Below are 25,322 nucleotides of genomic sequence, written 5' to 3'. Positions count from 1 at the left end.
CTGAAATTTAGCAATTATTCACATTTTAGTTGTGACTTTTGTTTTAAAGGGAAATTATTTAAAAGTTCTCTCTTAAGAAATTCTTTTAGCTTCCCCAACGTCAATATAAACTTCAACAAAACCAATCTAATCATACCACAAAAATAACCACCATCTGTCTTAAAGCGACTCCTCTATGAGTGGGGATTAGCAAGGGCATACATTGATTCCATAGACTTTTTCATTTAATTGATTTTATTGTAACTATCAGGTCTGAAACCAGGAAAATGGAAATAACCATCTTATAGTGAATCACACATTAAAATAGTTCAAACTGGGGACACCTGGGTGGCTTAGTCAGTTAAACATCCAACTTTTTTTTTTTTTTCCAGCATCCATATATTTTATTTTGGGCAAGCCCAGTGATGCCTTTTCTTTTTTTTTATAATAATTTTTTATTATGTTAATCACCATACAGTACATCCCAAGTTTTTGATGTAAAGTTCCATGATTCATTACTTGCATATAACACCCAGTGCACCATGCAATATGTGCCCTCCTTACTACCCATCACCAGCCTATCCCAATCCCCCACCTCCCTCCCCTCTGACGCCCTCGGTTTGTTTCCCAGAGTCCATAGTCTCTCATGGTTCATTCCCCCTTCTGTTTACCCCCCTTCCTTCTTCCCTTTCTTCTCCTACTGGTCTTCCTACTTCTTATGTTCCATAAATGAGTGAAACCATATGATAATTGTCTTTCTCTGCCTGACTTATTTTGCTTAGCATTATCTCCTCCAGTCCCGTCCATGTTGCTGCAAATGTTGTGAAATTGTTCTTTTTGATGGCTAAGTAATAGTCCAGTGTATATATGGACCACATCTTCTTAATCCAGTCATCTGTTGAAGGGCATCTCGGCTGCTTCCATGATTTAGCTATTGTGGACAATGCTGCTATGAACATTGGGGTGCATATGGCCCTTCTCTTCACTACGTCTGTATCTTTGGGGTAAATACCCAGTAGTGCAATGGCTGGACCCTAGGGTAGCTCAATTTTTGATTGCAGCTCAGGTCATGATGTCAGGGTCATGGGATCCAGCCCCGAGTCAGGCTTCAAGCTCAGCAGGGGAGTCTCTGTTTAGGATTCTCTCTCCCTCTCCCTCTGCCCATTCCCCCGACTCTCTCTCTCTCTCAAATAAATGTATCTTTAGAAAAATAAAATAGGTCTAATTGAAATTAAGCATTTCTTACAGAATTATAAATATTTGAGTATTACTAGACCTAACTACATATTTTCAAGTTTGTATTTTCTGCCAATGGATTTGATCTTTTGCCAACCTGTCATCCAGAAAAAAGGAATCACTTGTCCCATATGGGCCACAATGGGAAATTGCACAACCCCAAGAATACGGGGCAAGGAGTCTTGTTCTTTGACCTACCGGTAGGTCAGAGGTGACCTCCATCACCACTCTTACAAAGTAATGTGCTTCTACGTGACATGGAATTCAGTTATGATCTTTGACCGCATATTAGGGCTTTCCTTTTGATGTGAAACTAGTAATAACAGCAGCAGCATGTTTTTTCCCTCTTTATTCTCAAATTGATTGTTAATGAGAACACACATGGAACAGATTAATAACAACATTCATAATATCCTGGCCATTGGATTCTCTCTTTCCTTTTTCGTCTTCAGAGTCCTTTCCAAAAGGAAACATGCTGCCTGGCATTCCATATTATTCCCAGTTTTCAAGTGGAAAAATGAGGCAGATGTAGTGACATAAACACACTGGGAATTCTATGTTTAAAAACAAGACAATAATTCAGATCTTCTTGTTTTAATTCTTCTCTATATTACCACAGTAAAATATTTATCAAAGTCCAAGAGATTACTGATATGCAATAACGACCAATGACTTTACATTAATGGAGCTATCAAATAATAAACTCACCAGTGAAGTAACCGGAAAAAAGTTCAAATGTAAAGGGTGATTCACTATTCTCTTTATACGGTATTGAAACAACCATAACATTCAAACACCAGAAAGTCCTAAGTAATATTAAACAGTAATTCATAACTGTGAAATGTTGTAACATCTTGAAGTACTTTCTGAATGACCGAAACGGATGAAATTTTTCTGAGTATAACTTTAGTTTTTTACACAGAACTATGTATTTTTAAAACCTGGTAACCCATGTCAGATATACACAAACCCTTTACCTGACTAGACTGTTCAATGAATAGAACTCTACATTGTTTTGTTGTTATGGACTAATGAGCTTTTAATTCGATGAAACCCTTTAACAAGTTCTAGTTTCTAGAATGGCATGTTCAAATAGTTTGGTCCTATTAGTTTTATTAACAAAAATCTCCCAACTCCTTTATAAGATGTTTAATTCCTCTATCACCTTTGAAGGGCCTAACTTGATTTCTGTCTAAATAAATCACAAGTGTGACCCCCAGTCCCCAGTCCATGGGCACTTCACGAGTCTCAGTTCAGTGTAAGTCAACACAGTGACCTTCCCATGAGTTTTCCATTGGAGATTTTAATTTTAATACTTTCCACAAAGTATCTTTCTCTAGGCTTTTGTCAAATTAATAATGGCATGTGGTATTCCTCAGCATAACCTGCCAAAATGTGATAATTTCCTTGGAAGAAAAGCCATGAGCTGCAATCACACGTCTGAGTTGACAGACATCCAAATGGATCCTATATAAAAAGAAAAGGTTTGTGTCTTCTGGAATATGGATGTCCACCTTTAATAAATTCAAACAGATCCCAACATAAACATCTTCAAACTTGATGGGTTTTACGTGACTCATCATTTCATAGATTCTTGGCACCAAATCTCTGGACATTATATAACCCAACCCACTGCAGTAGGGAGGAAACACCTTGAAGGGATACTCCTGGTATGAAATATGGGCTTTCTGGTAAAATCCTCTATAGGAATAGTTATCGATCAGAGGATAACCTGTGAAAAACTTCTCTGAGTGGTTTACATTTAAAAGGTACTTCACTAAGTTGCCAGTATTGATGAAAACATCAGTGTCTGTCTTCATGATGTACTTGGCATTGGGGCAAAACTCAGTTACCCACCTGAATGCCATAATTGTTTTCAAGGTTAGATTATTGTACGTGTCTAAAAAATCCTGTCGTATTATGTCACCATAAAGAAGGTGTTCATCCTCTAAGGACAACGCTAACATTTTGTCTTCCTTTTCGGCCTGTTGGCCTAGTAAGAAAAATGTAAGAACCTCATATCCCCACCAAGACTTTTTTTCACCCCAAGTAACTCTAATGGCCTGTCTGGCTTTCACATCTGAAGGGTGTGAGGTCACCAGGATGACCAGAAATGGGTTTTGATGAGAGCAGTTTGAATGCTCTCGAAGCGTGAAGCGGAAGTCTTGCCTGTAAACTGGCTCATACTCATAAAAGTACATCCAGTTTACGCGCTCTATCACGTTGTAGTGGGGCAGGCTGAGGTACCACATGACCAGGAAACTCAGGAGTGACAGCAGCAGGAGGCTCCATTTGAGGGACCTCAGTGACATCCTACTTGGAAGGGTGGTCAACAGGGCCAGGGCCATCCACAGCAGCTCAGAAGCACGCACGCCTCAGGTTCTGGAAGATTTAGCAAAGACCCAACACACATTATTAAATGAGATCTGATTGTCTCCTTAAAGTCAAAGAGTTGGGACAATAAAAGTTCCCAAGCAAAACCAAGAATCCTGACCCAAACCTACTTAATTTCATGTAACTATAAGCAAATGGATACCAACGACCAAGAGCCCATTTCAGCTTTTTACATCAAGATCAGGTTAAAAACATATCCTTCGTTACTTTGGGAAAATTAATATTTTTTGTTTGATTTAAATAACTGTTGAAATGTGATTTTTTCCTGGATGTCCAGAGGGACAGAGAGAGATGAGTAATGGCAGTTAACAAATAAACCTGCAATGAAAAAAAAAGCCAAAACCCAAAACAGAAAGCTGCATTTCTTCTTCACTGCTATGGAAAAGAAGTAAAGAAAAATTAATGCAAGGAGATATAAACGTCCCAATAAACCAAGGGTCTTTCTCAGTTGTGTGATCGGATGTGGATTCTAGCAAATCCGGAATAAGGAAGACCCAGTAGCTACAATTATTCACGTGAGATGAGAGGAAAGCAGACTCCTCACCTGAGAGGCAAGTCCTCCAGACACAAACGGGATAACTCAACACTGTGAGGGAGCTTCTACTTGCCCAAAACGCATCTCAGCTCCCCTTTCACTGCACTGGCTGAACTCAGGGCTCAGTCTGGATAGCAAGCACTTAACTCAAAGGCCTGTCCCGAGTCCTGAGTGTTCATGCGTTTCCCATTCTAATCTATTCAGAAACCCTGCACCAGATCAGAATCATGGGACGGAACCTCCAAGAACACGTGCTTTTACACAGACCCCCAGCTGAGACGAGAGCAGAGGAGGGGACACAGAGCACTCAGCCCGCAGCGCGGCATCAGCTCTGCGCAAGATCCCAAGGACGAGGCTGGTTTACAATTCAGGATCCCGCAGGGCCTTCCTGGTACCACGATCTAAAGACAAACACATACTAAGTGTTTCCTAGATCTTCCCGACCCACAGGCTACACCAGGCGCTACGAAGACCAGAGGAAGGAGACAGGAGAAAGCAATTCCAAGGCAACGGGGAAACATGCCAGACTGTTTACATGAAACGCTAAGGGACGGAAGGGACAGGCCAACGTGAGGGGCAGGCTGAGGAGGCTCTGACGGTGTCCTTTCACCCACAGTCACCTGGGGGGAGTGCTCCTGGGAAGCCAGAACCTATTATGGGGGGTGTACATTAATGTCATTATATGGGAACGCTGGCCTCCGAAGCGTTCTACTTTAGGTCAATCTTGGGTCTCTGGACACACAGCTCTTCTGCATTTTTTTTTAAAGACTTTATTTATTTATTTGAGAGAGAGTGAGTGTGCGCACAGAGAAGGAGAAGTGGACTCCCCACTGAGCAGGGAGCCTGACATGGGGCTCTATCCCAGGACCTGGGATCATGACCTGAGCCGAAGGCAGATGCTTAACCCACTGAGCCACCCAGGTGCCCCGACTTCTGCTTCTTAAAACTATGAAGATGACAGGATCTCAAGACTCCTTGTCCTCTCTTGCTCTGATTAGTTCTGGTCACGGTAATATTTCCTTTCTCTAGTGCTTTCTATACTTGAAGTTACACAATATAATGGAATGTTCTGGCAAAGTCTCCAGTTCAGTTTTGTGTATATGTGTCTTGCCTCTCCATTTACATTCTATGACCTTGTGGGCAAAGTTTTTCTCACAACAGTCAAAGTGCAAGACAGAGAGAGATCTACAGCGGGGGTGCAATGAACAGAGACTTGTCTGTTATGCTATTTCTAGTTGTATAAGGGTAAGAGGTCGGTCTGTCCATCCCACCCCTTCCTCCGCCCTCCCCCTTACTAGCCTTACACAGCCAGCTAGCTCCTGGAGAAACCTGAAACAGAGGAGACCTAGGGAAAGGATTAGAGAAGTAACTAAGCTCTTCTTACATGTTCTCCTCATCTGGCTACTAGACACCGCACAACCTTAGGGCGCTCAATTTACTCGGCCAACGACAGCTTGTATGTTTATTACAACAGTCGTCAGGCGCAGTTTTACGTCGCATTCTAACAAATCAGTACATTATGATAAACTTCGGGCAAACAGAAGGAAAGTACCCTGGGTGAGGAGCAGCCTTTGTAGTTGCATACAGACGGCGAAGGCCCCGTTACTCTTCAACAATGGGAAGGACTCAAAACAGCAGATCTTATTACGAGAGTTATCCTACGTGTGTTTTATAAGCCATGGTTTCTAAAAGTGAAAAGGAGACTGTGGTTGTGAGGTCTACTGCCTGTGGGCCCAAAGAAAATAATGCAGCAGCAAGGAGAAGAAGAACTCTCTAGTCCAAAAACGGGGACAGGTCTTTCGAGGACCGGCCAGACAGACTTTAGATTACCCACAACACAGGTGGCTCTAAAGGCAGAGACCACAGTCCACGCCCCAGCTCTGACCTTCAACAAACAGGGCAAGCAGGTATGTTCTTCATCTCCCAGAGCCTCAGTTTCCACATCTCTACACTGAAGCTGTCGGGACGTGTAAATGGGGGATAAGGTGTACAAAACATGCAGCTGGCTATTAAGTGTTCAATAAATAGAGTCTGTCATCGCCAGCTGTGTTCCCTCCTGGGCAGCTATTCTTTCCTGTTTGTGTTCTCTAAATTGATTTTTATTGTCAAAGGAGTCATTCTAAAAAAAAAAATCTTCATGAATTCTTATCACTTAAAGAAAAATATATTTCAAAGCCATAAATATATTTCTATTTCTTACCTTCTTACTGATTTATTTCTTCTGAGTGAAAGACCTTCAATTTCACCAACTGGACATTCAGTGGTACGTAGCAGTCAAAAATAATGCTTGAAATTTCTGCAAGATAGAGAAGAAACTTAACAGCATTTACTTATGGGTCAGGGGATCAGAGGTCAAAGAAAGGGAAAGAAGCAAGCCCACCTCCTCCAATTTCTTTCTGAATTAGAAACAGATACTGAGATAAAAAGTTAAAAAAGTTACCACTAGTCCACAGAATTCAGAGAGTTCATGACTTCATCATGGAAAAAGCACTTGGTATTCAAGGCTTAACACATACATCTAAGTTCTCACACCACCCGGTGTCTTCGGTCACCCTACCAGTTTCACTTCCCTGAGTAAGAACTCAGGGATCACTAAAATACGGGAAACACAAAATTTCTAAGAGACGCTGTGCTGGTATCCTCTCTTTAATTCTCTGTCCACACCTGCATTCACAGCAGGCAACCCTGGCGTGTGACTGCGGACTTCCCAACCCACCCTTCCCCTTTGAACCTTCATCTCTATTCACAAATACCCCAGGCACATTAATAAACAGTGAGAAGAGAAGCAGTGAGGCAAATCTCACTTCCCGTCATGATTCAGTATGTTTGTATCTTGGTTTTTACTAGTCAAGTTTGAAAACCAGAGCAAGACATGAAAAACAGGGAGGCACCGACATACATCACTACTTACACAAAACATTCTTCCAGTGGATTGAAGAGTCAAGTGGGGGAAACAGGAACCTTTCAAAGCACTAGAAAATAACGGATGAATATTTTAATAGTTTTGAAGTGGGGAAGACCTTTCAATTACTCAACTGTAAGGAAATAACATAGGACCTATAAAGGAAATTTTGATGAAATAAAAATTTCAAAAATTTCTTGAACAAAATTGGAAAGCAAAAAAATAAAAACAAACAAAACACTGAAAAAACAAACAACAATAAAAAGCACAAATGAGGTTGAAAGTTAAAAAAAAAAAAAACAGGAAAAAGACACCTGAAATTTTATGACAAAGATTTGTAAACCCAATAAAAAAAGACTTCATACAAATTAAGAACAAGATGAATAATACAAGAGAATAAATGGCCAAAAGAGAAAGTCTCAAGAGAACTACAAATGATCATAAAATAAAAGCTATTCAAACTCACAAGCAGAAATACTGACAAAAATTGCAAACCAGCAAATTCAAGGAAAAAAACGTGACAATACTCAGTATGTGTGAGGGGGAAAGGCAGTGGAACTTACACGTTCCCTTGATACATTACTGAATGAAAAATGCAATTGTGAAACTGCTTATGTGCTGTGAGTCCTTTTGAAAAATGAAAAGATAATTATCTATAAACCCACAGAGTCACATACGCTGAGCCAGATTGCTAGAAGGATGTGTCCCAGTATGTTAATGGTTTCTAATCTGTGGGATTTCAGAAGATTTCTTCTTTCTTTTTTTTTCTCTTTGTATCATTTGGATTTTCCATGCTATTCATGTGTTATCTTTGTAAATACATAAAAATAAAGCCAAAAAATTGAATTTTATGCTTGCATATCTCAAAGTTGCACGGAGTAGTAGCAACCCTAAGACAGCAGTCAGGATTCTGAGTTTCATCTTATCCTTGTTCTTCTCCCGAAGTATGACCATGTACAATTCGTGATATTTCTATTCAGTACTATTCTCTTATTTTAGTGAATATTATCTCAACATAGTAAGGAATGATTTTAAAAATTCACTCAAAATATAGTAATTGTATACACACACACACACACACACACACACACATACAGATAAATATAAAAACTTATGAAATATTCACAACAAATATTATGTTTCCCCCCAATAATTCTATATAGTGGGCCAGCTGGTTTTACTGTACCTATTTTATAGATGTATTTTAGAGATCAAGTAAATTGAAGGTGAAATAAAGACACTTTCAAACAGACTAGGACTTACAAAGTCCACAAACTTTAGCTGAAAGTACGAAAGGAATATATTTTAGTATGTAGAAAAACGAACTCAGGAGGAAGGAATGGCATGAAAGAAACAAACAGAAGCAAGGAGATAATTAAAAGATAGTAAAAACTAATACAGGTAGTAAAACAAAGAGAGAGAAGGAGAAGAACAAGAACAAAAATAATTTCTTTAATGCGGTCAGAAAAAGTGAAACATCTAAAATACTATATAAAAATGACATGGTTGCTGTAAAAAGATTTTCACAAAATTAAAATATGTTAATATTCTTACCTAATTCAGGAGGAACAAGGAGAGAATGACAAACTTTAAGACTGTGCAAAAAAATTCATTTAAGAATGTACATTAACCTTTAGAAGGACCATTGAATTAATCAATATGGATTATATATATCTTCCATACTGATTGAGAAAAAAAAGAAACAAAGCAAGCTATCAAATCAATAGGGGATAGGAGAAGAGAAAAAAAGCAGAAAAAAATGCATGGCAAATAGAAAACACAAAAGATGTCAGAAGTAAATATAAATGGAGGCCCATGGGTGGCTTAGTTGGTTTCAGCTCAGGTCATGATCTCAGGGTTGTGAGATCGACCCCTGTGTCAGGCTCCGCCCTGGGCACAGAACCTGCTTGAGATTCTCTCTCCCTCTCCCTCTGCCCCTACTCCCACCCTCGCTCTAAAAAAATAAAATAAAAAGCTTAAAAAAATAAAAAAAGAAGTAAATATGAATGTGTTATCAGAGTAAATATAAACTTACCTACTAAAAGACAAGAGATTCTCAAATTGGCTTAAAATTCTGCCATTATACTGCTTATAAGACACATGCCTAAAACAAAACAACACAAAAGTTTTAAAATTAGTAAATAAGAAAATATATCAGGAAAATGCCAATCAGTAGGCTGCTGCAATTAAATACTAATGTCACATATTTTAAATGAACAACATTTAAAAGGGACAAGAAGATTTTGTTACTAATAAAAGGAGCCATCCAATTAGATAATTTAACAATCATGAAGCTATATAAACATAAAAACATAGCCTCAAAAATATATAAAGCAAACTCTGAAAAATATGAGTACAAATGGAAAAATTTATGATCCTAATGGGAGGTTTTTAACAAATCCCTCTAAATAACTAATACATCAAGCAGGCCAAAAATAAGGATATGCATGTTTCAAATAATATTAACAAATTTGATTTAATAGAATAGTATCCTTTTCAAAATCACATGAAACATTTATTAAAAAATCGATCATGTTAGGTTATATAAGCCATTTCAAGAATCTTTTTTTTGTTTTTTAAAGATTTTATTTATTTATTTGACAGAGATAGAGACCGCCAGCGAGAGAGGGAACACAGGCAGGGGGAGTGGGAGAGGAAGAAGCAGGCTCATAGTGGAGGAGCCTGATGTGGGGCTCGATCCCATAACGCTGGGATCACGCCCTGAGCCGAAGGCAGATGCTTAACCGCTGTGCCACCCAGGCGCCCCCATTTCAAGAATCTTTAAAACTCAATTTAATGGGGGCATCTAACTAGCTCAGTTGATAGAGCATGTGACTCTTGATCTAAGGGTTGGGAGTTCAAGAACCACACTGGGTATAGAGATTACTTAAAGAAAAAAAAAAACATCTTAATTTAACAGAGGTCACATTATTTGACCACAGTATAATTATAAGAAAAACCTAACTTGAGAAACACATAAACAAAAAAAAACTTGTTTGGAAACTCAACATCCTTACACACACAATTTCTGTTTAACCCATGAATTTAAAGAGGATACCATATTGGAAAGTGTACAACATGTGCAACTGAATAAGATCAACGTACTACATTTCAGCGAGGTGCCATACGTCAACCCCTTCCTTGAAACCATTGGTCTGGGGCAGGGTGTAGGAGAGAAAACAATTTTTTTTCCCCCTGCTTTAAAGAATGATCTGTTGTTCGGGGGAGACAAACAGCTCCAACTGAAGAGGGAAAACTCCTTTTATCGAAAAATGCCAATTGTAAATGTATGTAGAATGACAGAATAAGAAAACGATCATTTTGCAACTTCTCATGAAATTACTGATTCAGGCAATGATTATTAATCAGTGTTTTAATCATCAAAGGAAAGATTAATAAGGAATCGGACATCTGTGGGGTACCAAAGTAATACCACGAAGACAACATTTTACTCACAAGGACTGAAACAATTTAAACTTTACACTGGAGGAAACAGAGTGCTAATAATCAATGTTATTAGCACTATAAATGGTGGGACAAACACATACTATTTTTCTCCTGATGAGATACAGTGTGAAATGACAATATTATTTCCGAGGAATCCTAGCCAAAAATGTTAACTGGAATCTAATAAAAATATACACAAAGTACAGAGACTAGAAGAACAAGCTACGGAACACCACCAGCAACACTCGGAGAAACCCAGGTGCTGGGACTGTCGACTCGCATGGTGTCTTTAGCTAGTTAGTACCATAAAAAAAGGGAGAGCTGCAGATTAAAGAAGATTCAAGGACACACAAATTGCAGTGTATCGTCCTGGACTGGATCCCAGAGAAACATGACTACGACCTAAGTACTAGGTGGTGCCAGGAGGATTCTTAACCTATTTAGCTGTCATAATGTTAACAGGACACAGAAGAAAATGCTCCTGGGTAAATAAATGTGGTGTATCTACACAATAGAATACTATTCAGCCACAAAAAGAAACAAAGTACTGATACAGGCTGTAACATAACAGTTTTAAGAATTCAGAACATGGGGGCACCTGGGTGGCTCAGTCAGCTGCGTGTCTGACTCTTGTTCTGGGCTCAGGTCATGATCTCCGAGTTGTGGGATCCAGCCCTGTGTGGGGCTCCATGCTCAGCAGGGAGTCTGACTGGGATTCTCTCTCTCCCTCTCCCTTTGCCCCTCCCCCTGCTTATATTCTCTCTTTGAAAATAAATAGATAAATAAAATCTTAGGGGGTTAAAAAAAAGAACTCGGAACAGATGAACCTGGGCTCAGGTCATGATTTCAGGGTCGTGAGATCAAGCCCCACGTCGGGATCCTCACTCAGCTGGGAGTCTGCCTGAGATTCTCTCCCTCTCCCTCTGGTGCCCCTACTCTCTCTCTAAAATAAATAAATAAATCTTTAAAAAAAAAAGGAAGAGAAAAATGTATATTTGTATGTGTATGAGAAAAACAATGGAAAGACACATACAATGGGCAGAGAAGAATGGAGTAGATCAAAAAAGGGGTGAGACCATGCCTTTCTTTCTTTTTTTTTTTAAGATTTTATTTATTTGAGATAGAGTGAGCGAGCAGGAGTCAGGGTGGGGGCAGAGGGAGAGGGAGAAACAGACTCCCCAATGAGCAGAGAGCCTGATGCTGGGCTCCAACCCAGGACCCTGGGATTATGACCTGAGCCGAAGACAGACGATTAACAGACTGAGCCACCCAGGTACCCGGAGAGCATCCCTTTCTTGTATTAATTGATATTTCTTTGTTACATTACTTATAATATTACTTGGTTGTGTTACTTTGTAAGTTATATAGTTTTTACATTAATTTGATTCTCAAAACACCTGAATACATTCAAATTCAAAACAATGAAAATAAAAATTTTTCCTTCCCCATTTTAAAGTGGTACATGTAAAAACACACTGGATGTAACTAAAGCAGTCCTTACAGAAACTCATAACCTTTAAAAACAATACACATTTTTAAAAGTAGAATTATCTTATATACATTTTTTTATCCACTTGATCTTTTTAAACTGGTATATAATTTACATACAATAAAATTCACCCTTTTTATTTTACTGTTCTGAACATGTAACCACCAGCACAATCAAGATATGAATCAATTCCATCACAACAAAAATTCTACTAATGTCCCTTCATCAATCCTTCTCTGAACCTCCAGGCAACCACTGATCTGTTTTTCATCCCCATAGCTTTGCCAAACCAGAATATGTCACATAAATAGAATGATACAGTACTCAGACTTTCAAGTATAATGAATAATATATTTTTTAAAAAGACTGAAAATAAACGAGCTGACTACTTAGCTCAAGAAGTTAAAAGAATAATTCCAACGTTATTATAGAAAGAAGAAAACAGAAGGAATAATAAAGATCATGCGGAAAACAATGAAAACAAAAAAAAAAAAACAAAAAGGAAGATTATTTAAAAAAGCAAACATTAGGAATAGAAGGGAAGTGTCTAACCTGCTAGAGAAACTGTAGCAAAGTTATGATGAAACTTTAGAAATATTTCTATTAAAAGCAGAAAAAAGACAAGGATGCCCATTACTGCCTCTACTATTCAATGCAGTTCTAGAGAGTGTTACTGTCCACTAAAACAAGAAGAGGAAATAAGATGTAAAAACTGCTAAGTTGGAGAAGAAAACCTGCCATTATTTTCATATTATGTAATCATCTACATAGAAAACTCAGAGGGAAAAAGACAACAGATAAGAACTAACAGATTTACCAAGATGTTGGATATGAACTCATATATCCAAAACATTAAAAAAAAAAAAAATCTAAGGAAAAACACAGCACCAACAAAAACTACAGAGTGTCAAATAAAGCTAACAAAAAATGTGCAAGACCCTGATGTAGAAAGATTCTTTTCTGAAGAATACAAAAAAAAAAAAAAAAAAAGTGAATGAATGAGAGATGCATGTTCAGGGATAAGAAAACTCAAAAGTAAAGATTCCACTTTCCCAAATTAATCAATAAATTCATAGGATTATGAAAGGAACTTACTGATCTCGGGATATCCAACACAATTTTGAACACAAAGAATGAAGCTGGGGGTGGGCTAGGTGTTCTCAAATCATATGGAAGAGCTACCGTAATTAGAACAGAGTAGTAGACAGACCACACAGCTGAACAGCGCCCAGACTGGAGGCAGAGCCACCCACACGCTGGGACCTGAAAAATGGCAGAGGCTGCATCACAAACCAATGGGGAAAACAGTCAGTAAACGGTTTCGGAATAAATGTGGCAAAAGTAAAACCATATTCATATTTCTTTTCAAAATAAAATTCGGGTGGATATGAGAATTTTAAAAAGCAAAACAAACTATTATAGAAGAATACAGCAGAATATATTTGTGAACCTATGTGTTGGGAAAGCCCTTGTAAACAAGTTACAAAAAGCATATCCCATAAAAGAGGGGAGAAATACATTGGGTGATGTTAAAATATAAAGCTTACAGGACAAGGCAAGTTAAAAAGTGAGCCAAAGACTCAGAAAATATTTTCAAGTGAAAGGAAGGACTGGTATCCAGAACCTTTTCACTATATTTGTTATATAGTATATATTTGTAATAATCTGTTATTATTCTGTTTATATGGAGTTTATATAAAGCTTACAAATCAAAAGGAAAATGAGTGCCGTGTGAATAAGAAGTTCACAGAAGAGGAAATCAGAAAGGCCAATAAACATGAAAAGAGGGTCAGTCTCACTAGCGATCAGGGAAATGCAAATTAAAGTCAGATACCAAATTTTAACCCATCAGGAAATACCAAAAAGTTTATTACTAATCAGGTATTGGAGTAAATGCTATTTGTCACACACTGGGAGTCAAAGTTCATCATTAAAACCCCTTTGGAAGGTAAGCAGTATGGCTGCATCTAGTAAACTGAAAACCAGACTTTCCTTTCCTGGGACTACACCCGAAAAACTCTCGTATGTGTACACAGATGGACACGTGTGCAAGCGCACGCACTAGGGCGTTATGAAAACAGGTGATCCGAGGCAACTCCTATGTCTATCCGTAAGATAGTGAGTCACTAAAACCTGGCACTCTCTTCCAATGGAATCCTACAGGACAGTTAAAAGAAATGAACTGGATTTATACATAGACTATTAATTTGGATAGTTATTAAAAAACAAAATGTTGAGTAAAATATACAAGTTGAAAAATTAAATACATATGTCATACCATTTATATAAGTAGATTTAAACAGCACCCAAGAAACAGTGAGCTTTCAGAAGCAGCTATGCACACAAAACTTTTTTTCTTTCCTAATATTTTATTTATTTATTTGAGAGAGAAAGAGGGAGACAGCACGAGTCCGTGGAGGGAGGGGGGGGGGCAGAAGCAGACTCCCTGCTGAGCGGGAAGCCTGATCAGGACCCCCAAGATCATGACCTGAGCCGGTCAGCTGCTCAACCAACTGAGCCACCCAGGAGCCCCCACACAAAATTAGTTTTCAAAGGAACTACAGGAACACCTCCTGCACTCCACAGTGTGGGTTTTGCCGTGGAAGAATGAAAGGGGCATGTGGTGAAAAGAAGAGAAAACTAGCCACAAATACTATAAAGTATTAGCGTCTGTTCATTCAGGATGATGGAAATATAGGCATTCTCTTCTATTTTCAGTTTTCTTTGTATTTAAAATTAAAACAGGAAAAAAGCATAATAAAAATGTTTGGATAGCAGAGTTAAATGGCTCAGCTAAATCTTGGCTGTAATACTTAATGGTTGTATGACTTTGGGGAAGTGACTTAATTTCTCAGAAGTGCCTTTTTTCAGCTGTAAACTAAGTACCACGATACCAATTCAGCTACCGTGCGGTTTCTGTGGAGAACATGGACTATTCAGTCAGAACGCTCAGCAGTTTCTGAAGCTAAAGTGATACTCAGGTATGTGGTAAATGTGGACCCACTATGATGTCACAGGACTCAAACCGGCCTGGCCCGAGGCTTGGGATTGGCTCACCCCGACAGTGGGAGCACAGGACAGCTGTTTTCCTAGCACGACCATCCTTAGGAAGGCCAAGCTTTGTGACACTGTTGCGAATCGCATGTTCCGGGAGAGGGACAGATAGAATCCAAAACATCGATGAATAGAAAAATATAAAAAGGCCCAAAAGGAAAATACATCATTATTTTATTACTGACTTCTTAATAATGTCATTTATCACTATGAAGAAATTATATTTATAATTTTAAAATAATTTCCAGTTTATAAAAGATGAACTTGTGATTATATTAACTAAACATACATGCACCAACTAGGTTCTAAATAATTTACTTTAAACAAATCATCTTGTCTATCGCACAAGCCTAGCACAATGCTGGCGCACAGCAGGCCACCCGTAATTACTTGTCAATCTGTGGTTGATCCACAACAGCTGAAGATACATCTCAAATAACAGAAAAGCCCAGAAAACCTCCAGAGACAAACAGGCTGGCTGCTTCCAATGCTTTAACCATCAAATGAAACCTCCATCCTCAGAGAAGAGATCCGCATCTCAGTTACTAACACCAGAACTTTCTGGAAGCCAAAGATGGCTGCAGCCATGTCTTATCCACAAGTGTTACAGAGCCCTCAAAAGGGCTCCATGGACCAAAAAAAATGGAAGTCATTCAAATAAACTTAAATTAGCATTTCTTAATGGAGGGCTCCTCAGTTTTTAATATGCTAAGGTACATTCTCTGTGAAGAGGATATATCAGACAATGTTTCTCCAATTTATCTGAAGAACCTATTCTAATTTTCAGTGCCCCTGGCAAGGGCTGAACTCCATACTTTGGAAAGTCCTGTCCTAGATCATCTTTGTATTCCCTGAATTCCCTGAATTAAAACTAATTTTGGTGAATTAATAAATAAAAATTTAAGCAGTAGTTTGGAGTTAAAAAAAAATTGTACAAACTGGTTCAATTTTTTCTGGCAAAGTTTTTAGTGTTACTCACTAAAGCTGAACAACCATGCACCCTACGATGCAGCAGCGGTAGGCAGAACACTCGACAGCATGGAGACAGGAACACCAGAAATGCTCAAGAAAGTTCGTCACAGCAACCATCCATGATAATCCCTACCTGGAAACAACCATGGTACAAGGGAGAGACTAATTTATGTAAAAGCGCCTTATACAAAATGGAAATGAACAAACTACAACCTCACGTGACATTCTAGACAGTCTCTCAAACACAATGCTGAGCTACAGAAGCCAGACACATGAAGAGTAGACACTATGATTTCATTTACACAAAGCTGAGACGCAGGCAAAAGTAATCTATGGTGTCAGAGATCACCAAGGACTCTGGTCACCCCTGGAGACAATTAGGAAATATAATTGGTAGGGGCCTGAGGAGACTTTCCGGGGTGCTGGCCATGTGCTATTTCTTGACCTAGATGGTGCTTACAGATGTGTTCACTGTGAGAATTCATTTCCTAATCTGTACATTTTTTTGCAGGTTATACTTCAAAAAAAAAAGTTAAAACAGCTTGGCAATCCAATCAGTCTTTCTGTTTACTTGGTTACTGTGCACAATCGATGTTGGCAGGTGTCTACATGACATGCTGGCTGCAGGTGCCCAGCTGTGGTAAGAGCACTGGGAACGGCTACCAGGCACTAGCTCATGTAATCTTCAAGACAGCCCACAAGTAAAGGCGCTTCTGAAATCGTTACTGTTTGCACTGAATATCAGGTGAGGAAACTAAGGCTCAGGGAGAGTCAATAACTTGCCCAAAGTCACAGACTTGTAAGTGGTGGAGACAAAATCAAACAGGACTTCAAACCTCATGTTCTCGGCACTACCCTTCCTGTCCCAGGGAATCTACTGACTGACCGGAGTTGCTCTGAGTGGTTTTAATTTCTCATGACCATCGAAACTTGAAACAGTAAAGCAGCATCACAACCTTACCATCTTTATACAGAAAGACTCAAAATTCTCACTCTCAAAACTTTAAATATGGGTTATTAACAACAGTAATAAATAATAACTAGTAATGGGGTGCCTGGGTGGCTGAGTTGGTTAAGCGTCTGCCTTTGGCGCACGTCATGATCCCGGGATCCTGGGACCAGGCTCCCCATCAGGCTCCCTGCTCAGCGGGAAGCCTGCTTCTCCTTCTCCCTCTGCTCCCCTGCTTGTGCTCTCTCGCTGCATCTCAAATAAAATCTTTTAAAAAATGGTAACTAATAATTTATGCAGATACAGACCTTCTTATTTTGCATCAAAATATGCTGAGAACTATGGGGCACCTGGGTGGCTCAGTCAGTTAGGCGTCTGACTCTTGATTTCGGCTCAGGTCATGATCTCAGAGTTGTGAGATGGAGCCGCGTGTTGGACTCTGTGCTCAGCAGAGAGTCGGTTTGAGATTTTCTGTCTTTCTCTGTGCCTCCCGCCACCTTGTGCACTGCCCCCCTCAAAAATAAATAAATCTTTAAAAAACATGCTGGGCACTAGGAAGTTGGGGGACTGGGAGGGTGGTGGGAGGCATCAGTCCAAATGCAAGGACTCCAGAGAAACAGAAGAATTACTGCAATGGTACAATTATTTAGGCCAAAACAACCTGAAATTCTTCCCTGGGTTACAAAAATGTTGCTTATTCTCTGCAAAGGGAAAATAAATTCCATTATTTTAAAAAATGTATAAAACTTTTCTAATTGCAAGTGTAATACAGGTTCATTAGAGAATTGTGAATGCAAAACAAAGCACAAAGACAATGACAGCTTAAGGGTACCAATGTTAACATTTTCCGAAGAAGATCCATCTATCCCGGCTGTCTCTCTACCCTGTCTCTCAGGAATACACAAGCCCCCATCTCATCTGCTGCCATGCCTTCTCCCATCTCTATTTCAGCCATAATGGCTTTGTTTCTGAGCCTGACTGTGTCAAACTTGCCCTCCCTCGGGGACTCTGCACTTGCTGTCCCTCTAACTCGTAAGCTGGTTCCTGAAAAGGCTGACTCTTCTCCTGCTTCAGATCCCAGCAAAAGGTCACTTAGGAGAGTCCTTCCCTAAGCCCTTCTCCCAAGTTGTTCCTCTGCCCATACTTTCTTTCTTTCTCATTATTCTCCTCTTGGCAATTAGCCCACCTGGATTTTCTGTTTGTCTATTGTCTGTTCCCTTCCCAAGAATCTGAGGTTTGTGAGGGAGAAGGCCTTGCACGTCCTGTCCCCGCCATGTCCCCGGAGCCTATTGCACAGCAGGTGCTAGGCGGATATCTGAATGCTGTGCAAATGGTCTGGTCTGAATGTACTTTTATCCATTCAACATATTAAGAAAAGATCCCCCCAAATAAATTGAATCCAAAAGCAAACTCCTGAATCTGTTAGATTATGCTTACTTTTCTTCAGCTCTTGTGATACAAAGCCACTTTCTTTTTTTAATTTTTTATTATGTTATGTCAGTCACCATACAGTACATCCTTAGTTTTTGATGTAAAGTTCCAAGATTCATTACTTGCGTATAACACCCAGTGCACCATGCAATATGTGCCCTCCTTAATACCCATCACCGGCCTATCCCAATCCCCCTCCCCCCTCCCCTCTGAAGCCCTCAGTTTGTTTCCCAGAGTCCATAGTCATTTCCCCTTCTCTTTACCCCCCCTTTATTCTTCCCTCCCTTCTCCTACTAATCTCCCTGCTGTCAAACAGAGAAAGACAATTACCATATGGTTTCACTCATTTATGGAACATAAGACACAGCAGGGAGACAAAGCCACCTTCTAAAAGGGTACACTAATTCTGATCATGTTCATTTTAAAAGGTCCAGACATGAAAAAGCAAAAACAAAAAAACCCACCAAAAACCATATTTCAATAAAATTCTAAGCCCAGGCATACTCGATTTAGGGTCGCCTAAGGAGAAAACGTGTGCTATCATTAAAGATAATTATAAACCTACTGCCAGTTGAGCAAATCATGACTCTTCTTCCACATAAAAAACAGTAGTGCAAAGGGCAGAAATCCTAATAGCCCAGACGAGGCTCTGTGCACACAGCAGTCATGTCTTATTCCTTATAGAGGGAGAACCACATAGCAGTACACATCATCCCTACTAGCTCCCTCTCCAACTGAACATATTAATTCATAAACAAAGCACCATAAAACTCTACCATTCTGACCTCCTCTGATTATACTAGAAACAAACAAAACCAGCGATGCCTGACCACGACCTCTCCCTTCCCTTTTCTTTCTGAACCCAGCGGTTCTTAAGCTTGGCTGTATATTATAATCTCTTGGAGAATCTGAAAACCTCTGGAAGCCAGGCTGTACCCAGCACTAACTAAATGAAAGCTGCAGAGGGGAGTGAGGCTCAGATGGCAGTATCTTTAAAGTTTTCCCGGTGATTCCAATGTGCTGCTGTAGACCTCAGTACTCAAAGCACAGTGCAAGGGCACCACCCGGGAGCTTGCTGGAAATGCAGAGCCTCAGGCCCAACCCCATCTGACTGCAGTGAAACAGAAACTGTTTCATGAAATAACACAAGTTGAACATCTCGGATGGGGCTGGCACGCAGTAAGACCTAAGTAGATGGTGCTGCTCTCGTTATTAAAGTCCACTACATGCACCTCTAACGTACTCTTATTTGCTTACAATTGTTCCATTTACAGACCCTGCAGCTAGCTCCCGAAGTGTCTTACAGGACACCATATGGTCTACAGCACATGTAAACATACAAATAAACCCTAGTTTATCCATATTCTCCCTCAAATCAGTAAGCTTTCTTCTTCTTTTTTTTTTAGTAGCCTCCCCAACCAACATAGGGCTTGAACTCACGGCCCTGAGACCAAGAGTCACACGCTCTACCGACTGAGCCAGACAGGCACCCCAATAAGCTTCCTTTTAGAATCCAAAGATGTTGTTTCCTCTAGCATCTTAAAGTTCCTAACGTTTTGGTACCCTGAACATATAAACCCGTAGGAACTACTGGTAGAGGTTCACATGCCAAATGTGAACTTAATTCCTCTTCCACACAAGCTCCCCTCTCCCATGACCTTCCTCCTGCCCCATCATCTTTCCATAACTGGGAATGATCCAAACTCTCAAAAGGCCTCCAAGAGGGATCTCTGGCGGCTGGTGGAGAACAACAAAACACATTACCCTTTTCAAACCGAGGTGTGAAACATTCCAGTGGCATCCATCTATTTTAAGGATTGTGCATATTTGATAAAGCTTACATTCCTCCCTCTTACTTTGAAGCACAGCTGGACATGTAACAGAAAATCAAGTGTTATTTACTGAATGGATGAACTGCAACCACTACACATGCCAAATTTAATAACACTTGAAAATGAAATATGCTTTACCCTCTCGGGGCAAACAAAGTTACTGTTAAAAAAAACTTGCTTTCTACTTTATCCAATTTCTTCCCATCCCCCCCCCCAATAAGTTTAGCAAAAGCCCCTGCTTGGTCCTGGCACTGTAGTAAGTACTTTCCATACTTCCACTATTTGTTGATTAAAACCATCTATGAGGTAGGCACTACTACCCCAGCATTTATTTTCCAGCTGAGGAGACTGAGATGTGGACACCTGGTCATGAGCCGGCTCTCACAGCCAGCAAGCAGGGCTGGGAATCCCGGAGGCCTCATCCTGAGTGGGCTCCACAGCCACCGCACCCCTACGCATCTTTCCTAATTTGTGTTAATCTCGCTGGCCTGGCATCTTCATGCTTTTCTTCCACGCAGTGCAGCACTTCTCTCTTCCTCAGGGATGAAGGCTGTCAAAGCTAACCCAGAAACATAGAAAGGGGGGAATCCTATGTGCCAACACTGCTCAACTTCCATGCACATCATGCTTTCCCTAATTCTCACCCAGACAATATCCAACTAGTGCTCCCTTCAAGTACACTTTTCAGAAAAGGAGGAATTGCTGAGAAGAATAATGTTAATGAGTATATATTCCAAATAACCTTGAATAAATTACTGAGCTCCGGTAAATATCAGCAAACGCTCAGTCATAACGGCAACAACCGACCGTCAGGAGCCAGCAGAGATTCACAGCACTGCCTGCCTAACTCCTCTCCATATTCAAAAGGGTTCCTCCACCAGATCAAGGGAAGCCTTAGATAATTCACAAGCATTAAGTGTCTCTGAGGAGGGCAGGGCACTGAATGGTCTTTCTGAACAAAGTGGACAAGTGCGCCCAATGATGGTGTCTTGGTGGTTTCAAAATAGGCTGATCCCTCACGACCAGAGTGTTTCCGTGGTCAGTCATGTGTTCCACATATCCTTCTTGGGCTCCTGCTGCACGGTGAGAATACCGTACTGACCAAAACACCCAAACACAGCAAAAGTGGACGCACCTCTGCACTCAGGGGTGAGCAGTCTGAAAGAGCCACGTGACAGAACAGCCTGTGGGAAGAGGCAACAAGATATCTGGGTCTGGGGGCGCCTGGGTGGCACAGCGGTTAAGCGTCTTGCCTTCGGCTCAGGGCGTGATCCCGGCGTTATGGGATCGAGCCCCATATCAGGCTCCTCCGCTATGAGCCTGCTTCTTCCTCTCCCACTCCCCCTGCTTGTGTTCCCTCTCTCGCTGGCTGTCTCTATCTCTGTCAAATAAATAAATAAAATCTTTAAAAAAAAAAAAAAAGATATCTGGGTCTGGGGAGAAGCTAGGAAAACTGGAGCAGAGTAAAGATCACACAAGTTGGGCAGAACAGCAGGAAGGCTGCCTTGAAAGCTGGGCTTCCTGTCTCTGTTTTGTTATAAACAGCTTTATCCATTGGTGGAAAAGGACAGGGGAAGCTGCTCTAGTTAATATTTCTTCTCCTTGTTGCCCTAGATTAGGAATATTACATATCTTTTGTCATTCTTGTCTGTCAGGCTAAGTCACCGATTACCTTTCCCTTAGTTATCTGAGGCATTTCATTCATTTCTTCATTCAATATGCCAGACCTGTGTTAGAGGCTGGGACTGCAATGGGGAAAAAGATCCCTGTCTTGCCCTCAAGTTCTTGACACCATGTAGAGCACGGAGGAAGGTTGAGGACTTCACGGTTCAGAAAGAACATTACTGGGTAAAGCCCAACTGGAGAAGATGGGAGGGAGACCTCCCAGCTCACATGTCTCTAACTGTGTGGTCAGGGAGCTGACTTTGCACGTGCAGAATGTGCAGATGCTTGATAAAAACGCAAATTACACAAACTATTATCAGTTTAGAGAAAAGAACTATTTAACATTAAGAGAGAAGAGTTGGTAAGAGTTTTTTTCTCTTAGAAAGGGGGTATCTCCATCCTTGAAAACTAAGTCTGTTACCAAAATAGGAGCCAAATATAGTGCTTCTTTATGCTAACTTTTAAAAGTCTGTTCAAAACACACAGCTTGGGAGTTTAGCAGAATTCTATGCTCTAGCCCAGGAGTGGCAAAAAAAATTTTTTTTAAATAAAAGGGCAGATAGCAAACCTTTTCTTTGTGGGCCACACTGTCTCTGTCCCAGCCACTTGATTCTGCCTCTGTAGCAAAAATGGAGCCATAGACAATAACAAATAGGTGTGGCTGTGCTCCAAAAAACTTTATTTACCAAACAGGCTGCTGGTCTGGAAGTGTTGTTCTAGCCTCATGAAACGGCATACCTTAGAAAATCAAGAAAATCTCAATCTCCTGGGGTGCCTGAGAGGTTCAGTCAGTAGAGCATGTGACTCTTGATCTCAGGGTCATGAGTTCAAGCCCTACATTGGGCATGGAGCCTACTAAAAAAAAAGAAAAAAAAAAGAAAATCTCAATCTCCTAAAATATTTCTTCTCTGTGTTTACTTATTACTGAAGAGGGTATCCTAGTGGTGGTAACATGTTCCCACATAACATCGTTCCCGGAGGGTAGACAGGGCTGATGAGTATTAACCTGGGCTATGGATGCTCTAAGGGGACAAAAAAGGCCCGGCTTCCTAACTAATTCAGGGTCAGAAACACACAGAGCGAAAAATTAACAATCTACTCTAGCTTTCTGGCTTTTACTCCCTCATTTCTCAGAGCTTCAGGGGTTACAAGTCATCTCCCTCGCCAGATCTTCCATCCTGCAGCATCTCAGGGCCTCACCCTTGGGATGTGCTGTGGCTTCAACTTCCCCTCATTTAGACAAGCCTCCTACAAATCACCATGCTTCCTGCACACACCCTCACCTTCCCCTCTCATCTAATTCACAATGTACCAAAATCTCTGGTGCCAAAAGCAAATCAATATTAATAATAGGCAACTTTTTACTGAAATAAAACCACTCTTCACAGTCCCAAAAGAGATATCTGCAAAAGACATTCTGTCAAATGAACTGCAACTGTTGACTTCATCTGCTGTGCAAGGCCATTTAAGAGCATCCCATGTGACCCCCCACATTTGACCTCATTCATGAAGTTGTACAGTGTGGTTACCACACAGCGAGCAGGGATGAGCAATGATAACTGTTAGAACTGCAAGAGAAAAGTGTATTTGGCCTCGACATTATATTGTTGTGAATGGGATAGAGGCACTTTCTCAAATGGGATTCTACCTGTATCACCCAATGGGGTTAAGAACAGAGCTACAGACTGGGCAAGAGAGAAGGCAAATCATTTCAAGGGATAAGAATAGAGGAAAAAGTATCCACTGGAGTATTTTCTTAGGAATAAAGAGAATGGAGTCTGAAGTTGAATATGGCCACCAAATTAAATAGTTAACTTCTCCTGAGTTATCACAGTATTTTAATAATAATCCAATTTTTAGAAATACATGTATCATCCAAAATGGTTTAGTAAAGGTTAACTCTTACAACTCCTCAAATCCTTCAGGAAAAAAAAATATACTAGAATATACAACAGAATTTGTAACTGTGTAAAAGATCCTTAAAATCTTGTAAAGGAGACTATCACAGTCAATTTTAACCAGTTAGAATAATTTCTAAATTAAAATAAGATAAACTTACCCATAGAATTTCAGATGAGACTAAAGCACTAGCAGAAGTTTTTTCTGCTGTTTTCCATATTCCATGCTTAATTAAAAGATTTGCTGTGAACTACTGAGCAAAAGAGCAGAAAAAGAATACGTCTAAGTCATAACTCAACACCATCGAGCAATATGGCATCTAAAAGCGATGTTCTATACCTAGCAAGCTGCTACAGGAGCAAATTATTATACGTCAGCATTCTCTTCATTTCTGGAAAAGCTTTGGTCCTCTCTTCTTCCTCCTTGCTCTCAAATCACCTCATGCCTCCAATCTGGAATTATAATTAGGCCACTGTTTTGATACCGCTTTATTCTCATGGCTGTAATTACCCAACGACCATTCATTTGAATGAACCTTCTAGTCTAGAAGAAAAAAAATTTTTAGACTCTTCTCTCTTAATAAATAGCTCCCTTCTCTAGACTGATACAGGTTCAGATGCGCTTTTATCAGGCATCAACACATTCTGAGAGCACAAAATCAGTTCCCTACAGCCCTCTAAGACACCTGGGGAAAGCTAAAACAGAAACTTACTCTCAGTTGAAGACTGCAAACTCAAATCTTCCCTTTCTCTGAAAACAGAAAAAAAGATATGGTTTGGTAATCTGTTCCTTGGTACTAGCTTTTCCTGACAAAGCAGCACATCTTAAACACTGGTACTATGTGCAAAATACAGAGGAAAAAACAACCATCTCTGCCTTGTAAATCTCCCTCCTAGTCCAACAGTGAGGAGTGGAAGAGAAGGAAACGGGGAATGCAACCCGTGCTTACTTCTGGCATCACTCCTTACTGCTTGGAAAAGTAAGGCTCCATTGCACCTTCCAGATTTCTTTTAAAATGCCTGTATGCGTTAAGATCGCCTCCTATAGCCTACCTCCTTGGGGTTTCCTTGTTGTTTCCTTTTCTCTCTGCCCAATTCGCCCATTCTCCTCCTTGGGTCCATATTCCTCACAATCCCTCGCGATGAAGAAGAACCCTCCCACAATCCGGCTCCCAGGCCCTTCCCCAACGCCTTGGGAATGCGTTCGCCCCGGGCCTGCTGGAAAATCCACCAAAACCGAGGCACCATCCGCGTCCTCACCCCCACAGCCTCGGCCAACGCGCCCCGGGCTGCTCCCCGAGTTTGTCGCCGGAGCGCCCAGGGCGACGGGGATCCGGGGGCTGCGCCCTAAGACAGAGCCGGCAGGACAGCGAGCTCCTTGCAGCCGCGGCCTGGGCCCGCCACGCGTCCCTGCGCCTCTCAACGTTGCCCAGAGCCCCGTCGGGCCCCTTCCTCCCCGCTCACCGGGATCCGGCAGCTGCTCGTCGCAGAGGCCGGAGCCCCTGGGCGCGGCTGCCCCGGCGCCACCCCGGCCGAGCT

At 40.7% G+C, this 25,322-nt stretch overlaps 1 protein-coding gene and 1 long non-coding RNA gene across 11 annotated transcripts in view; one reads left to right on the top strand and one right to left on the bottom strand.

Annotated features, from left to right (window-relative positions):
- LOC121104245 overlaps window positions 1-15,016 on the top strand; it is a 21,647-nt gene extending 6,631 nt beyond the window's left edge. Inside the window, exon 4 of the long non-coding RNA XR_005836524.1 lies at window positions 14,854-15,016. This is a non-coding gene — a long non-coding RNA (uncharacterized LOC121104245). The remainder of the gene's footprint in view (window positions 1-14,853) is intronic.
- On the bottom strand, window positions 1,550-25,322 carry B3GALNT1 (beta-1,3-N-acetylgalactosaminyltransferase 1 (globoside blood group)). 10 transcript variants are annotated; one of them, XM_040636611.1, is made up of 8 exons: window positions 25,248-25,316; window positions 24,497-24,534; window positions 24,124-24,236; window positions 23,945-24,037; window positions 9,082-9,150; window positions 7,056-7,116; window positions 6,345-6,440; window positions 1,550-3,597 (listed from the first exon to the last, which is right to left on the bottom strand). In XM_040636611.1, the coding sequence occupies exon 8, from the start codon at window positions 3,561-3,563 to the stop codon at window positions 2,568-2,570; it is 996 nt and encodes a 331-aa protein (XP_040492545.1). In that variant the 5' UTR covers window positions 3,564-3,597; window positions 6,345-6,440; window positions 7,056-7,116; window positions 9,082-9,150; window positions 23,945-24,037; window positions 24,124-24,236; window positions 24,497-24,534; window positions 25,248-25,316; the 3' UTR covers window positions 1,550-2,567. The 10 variants fall into 10 exon arrangements, with proteins under 10 accessions (XP_040492545.1, XP_040492546.1, XP_008704719.1 ...); XM_040636612.1 differs by having other exon boundaries at window positions 23,945-24,034; XM_008706497.2 differs by lacking the exon at window positions 25,248-25,316 and adding an exon at window positions 24,837-24,855.

The sequence above is a fragment of the Ursus maritimus genome, unplaced genomic scaffold (assembly GCF_017311325.1).
Source record: "Ursus maritimus isolate PB19 unplaced genomic scaffold, ASM1731132v1 scaffold_20, whole genome shotgun sequence".
Classification (NCBI taxonomy): Eukaryota; Metazoa; Chordata; class Mammalia; order Carnivora; family Ursidae; genus Ursus; species Ursus maritimus.
The sequence above is the reverse complement of the archived record's forward strand: the minus strand, read 5'-3'. Positions and strand labels throughout refer to the sequence as shown.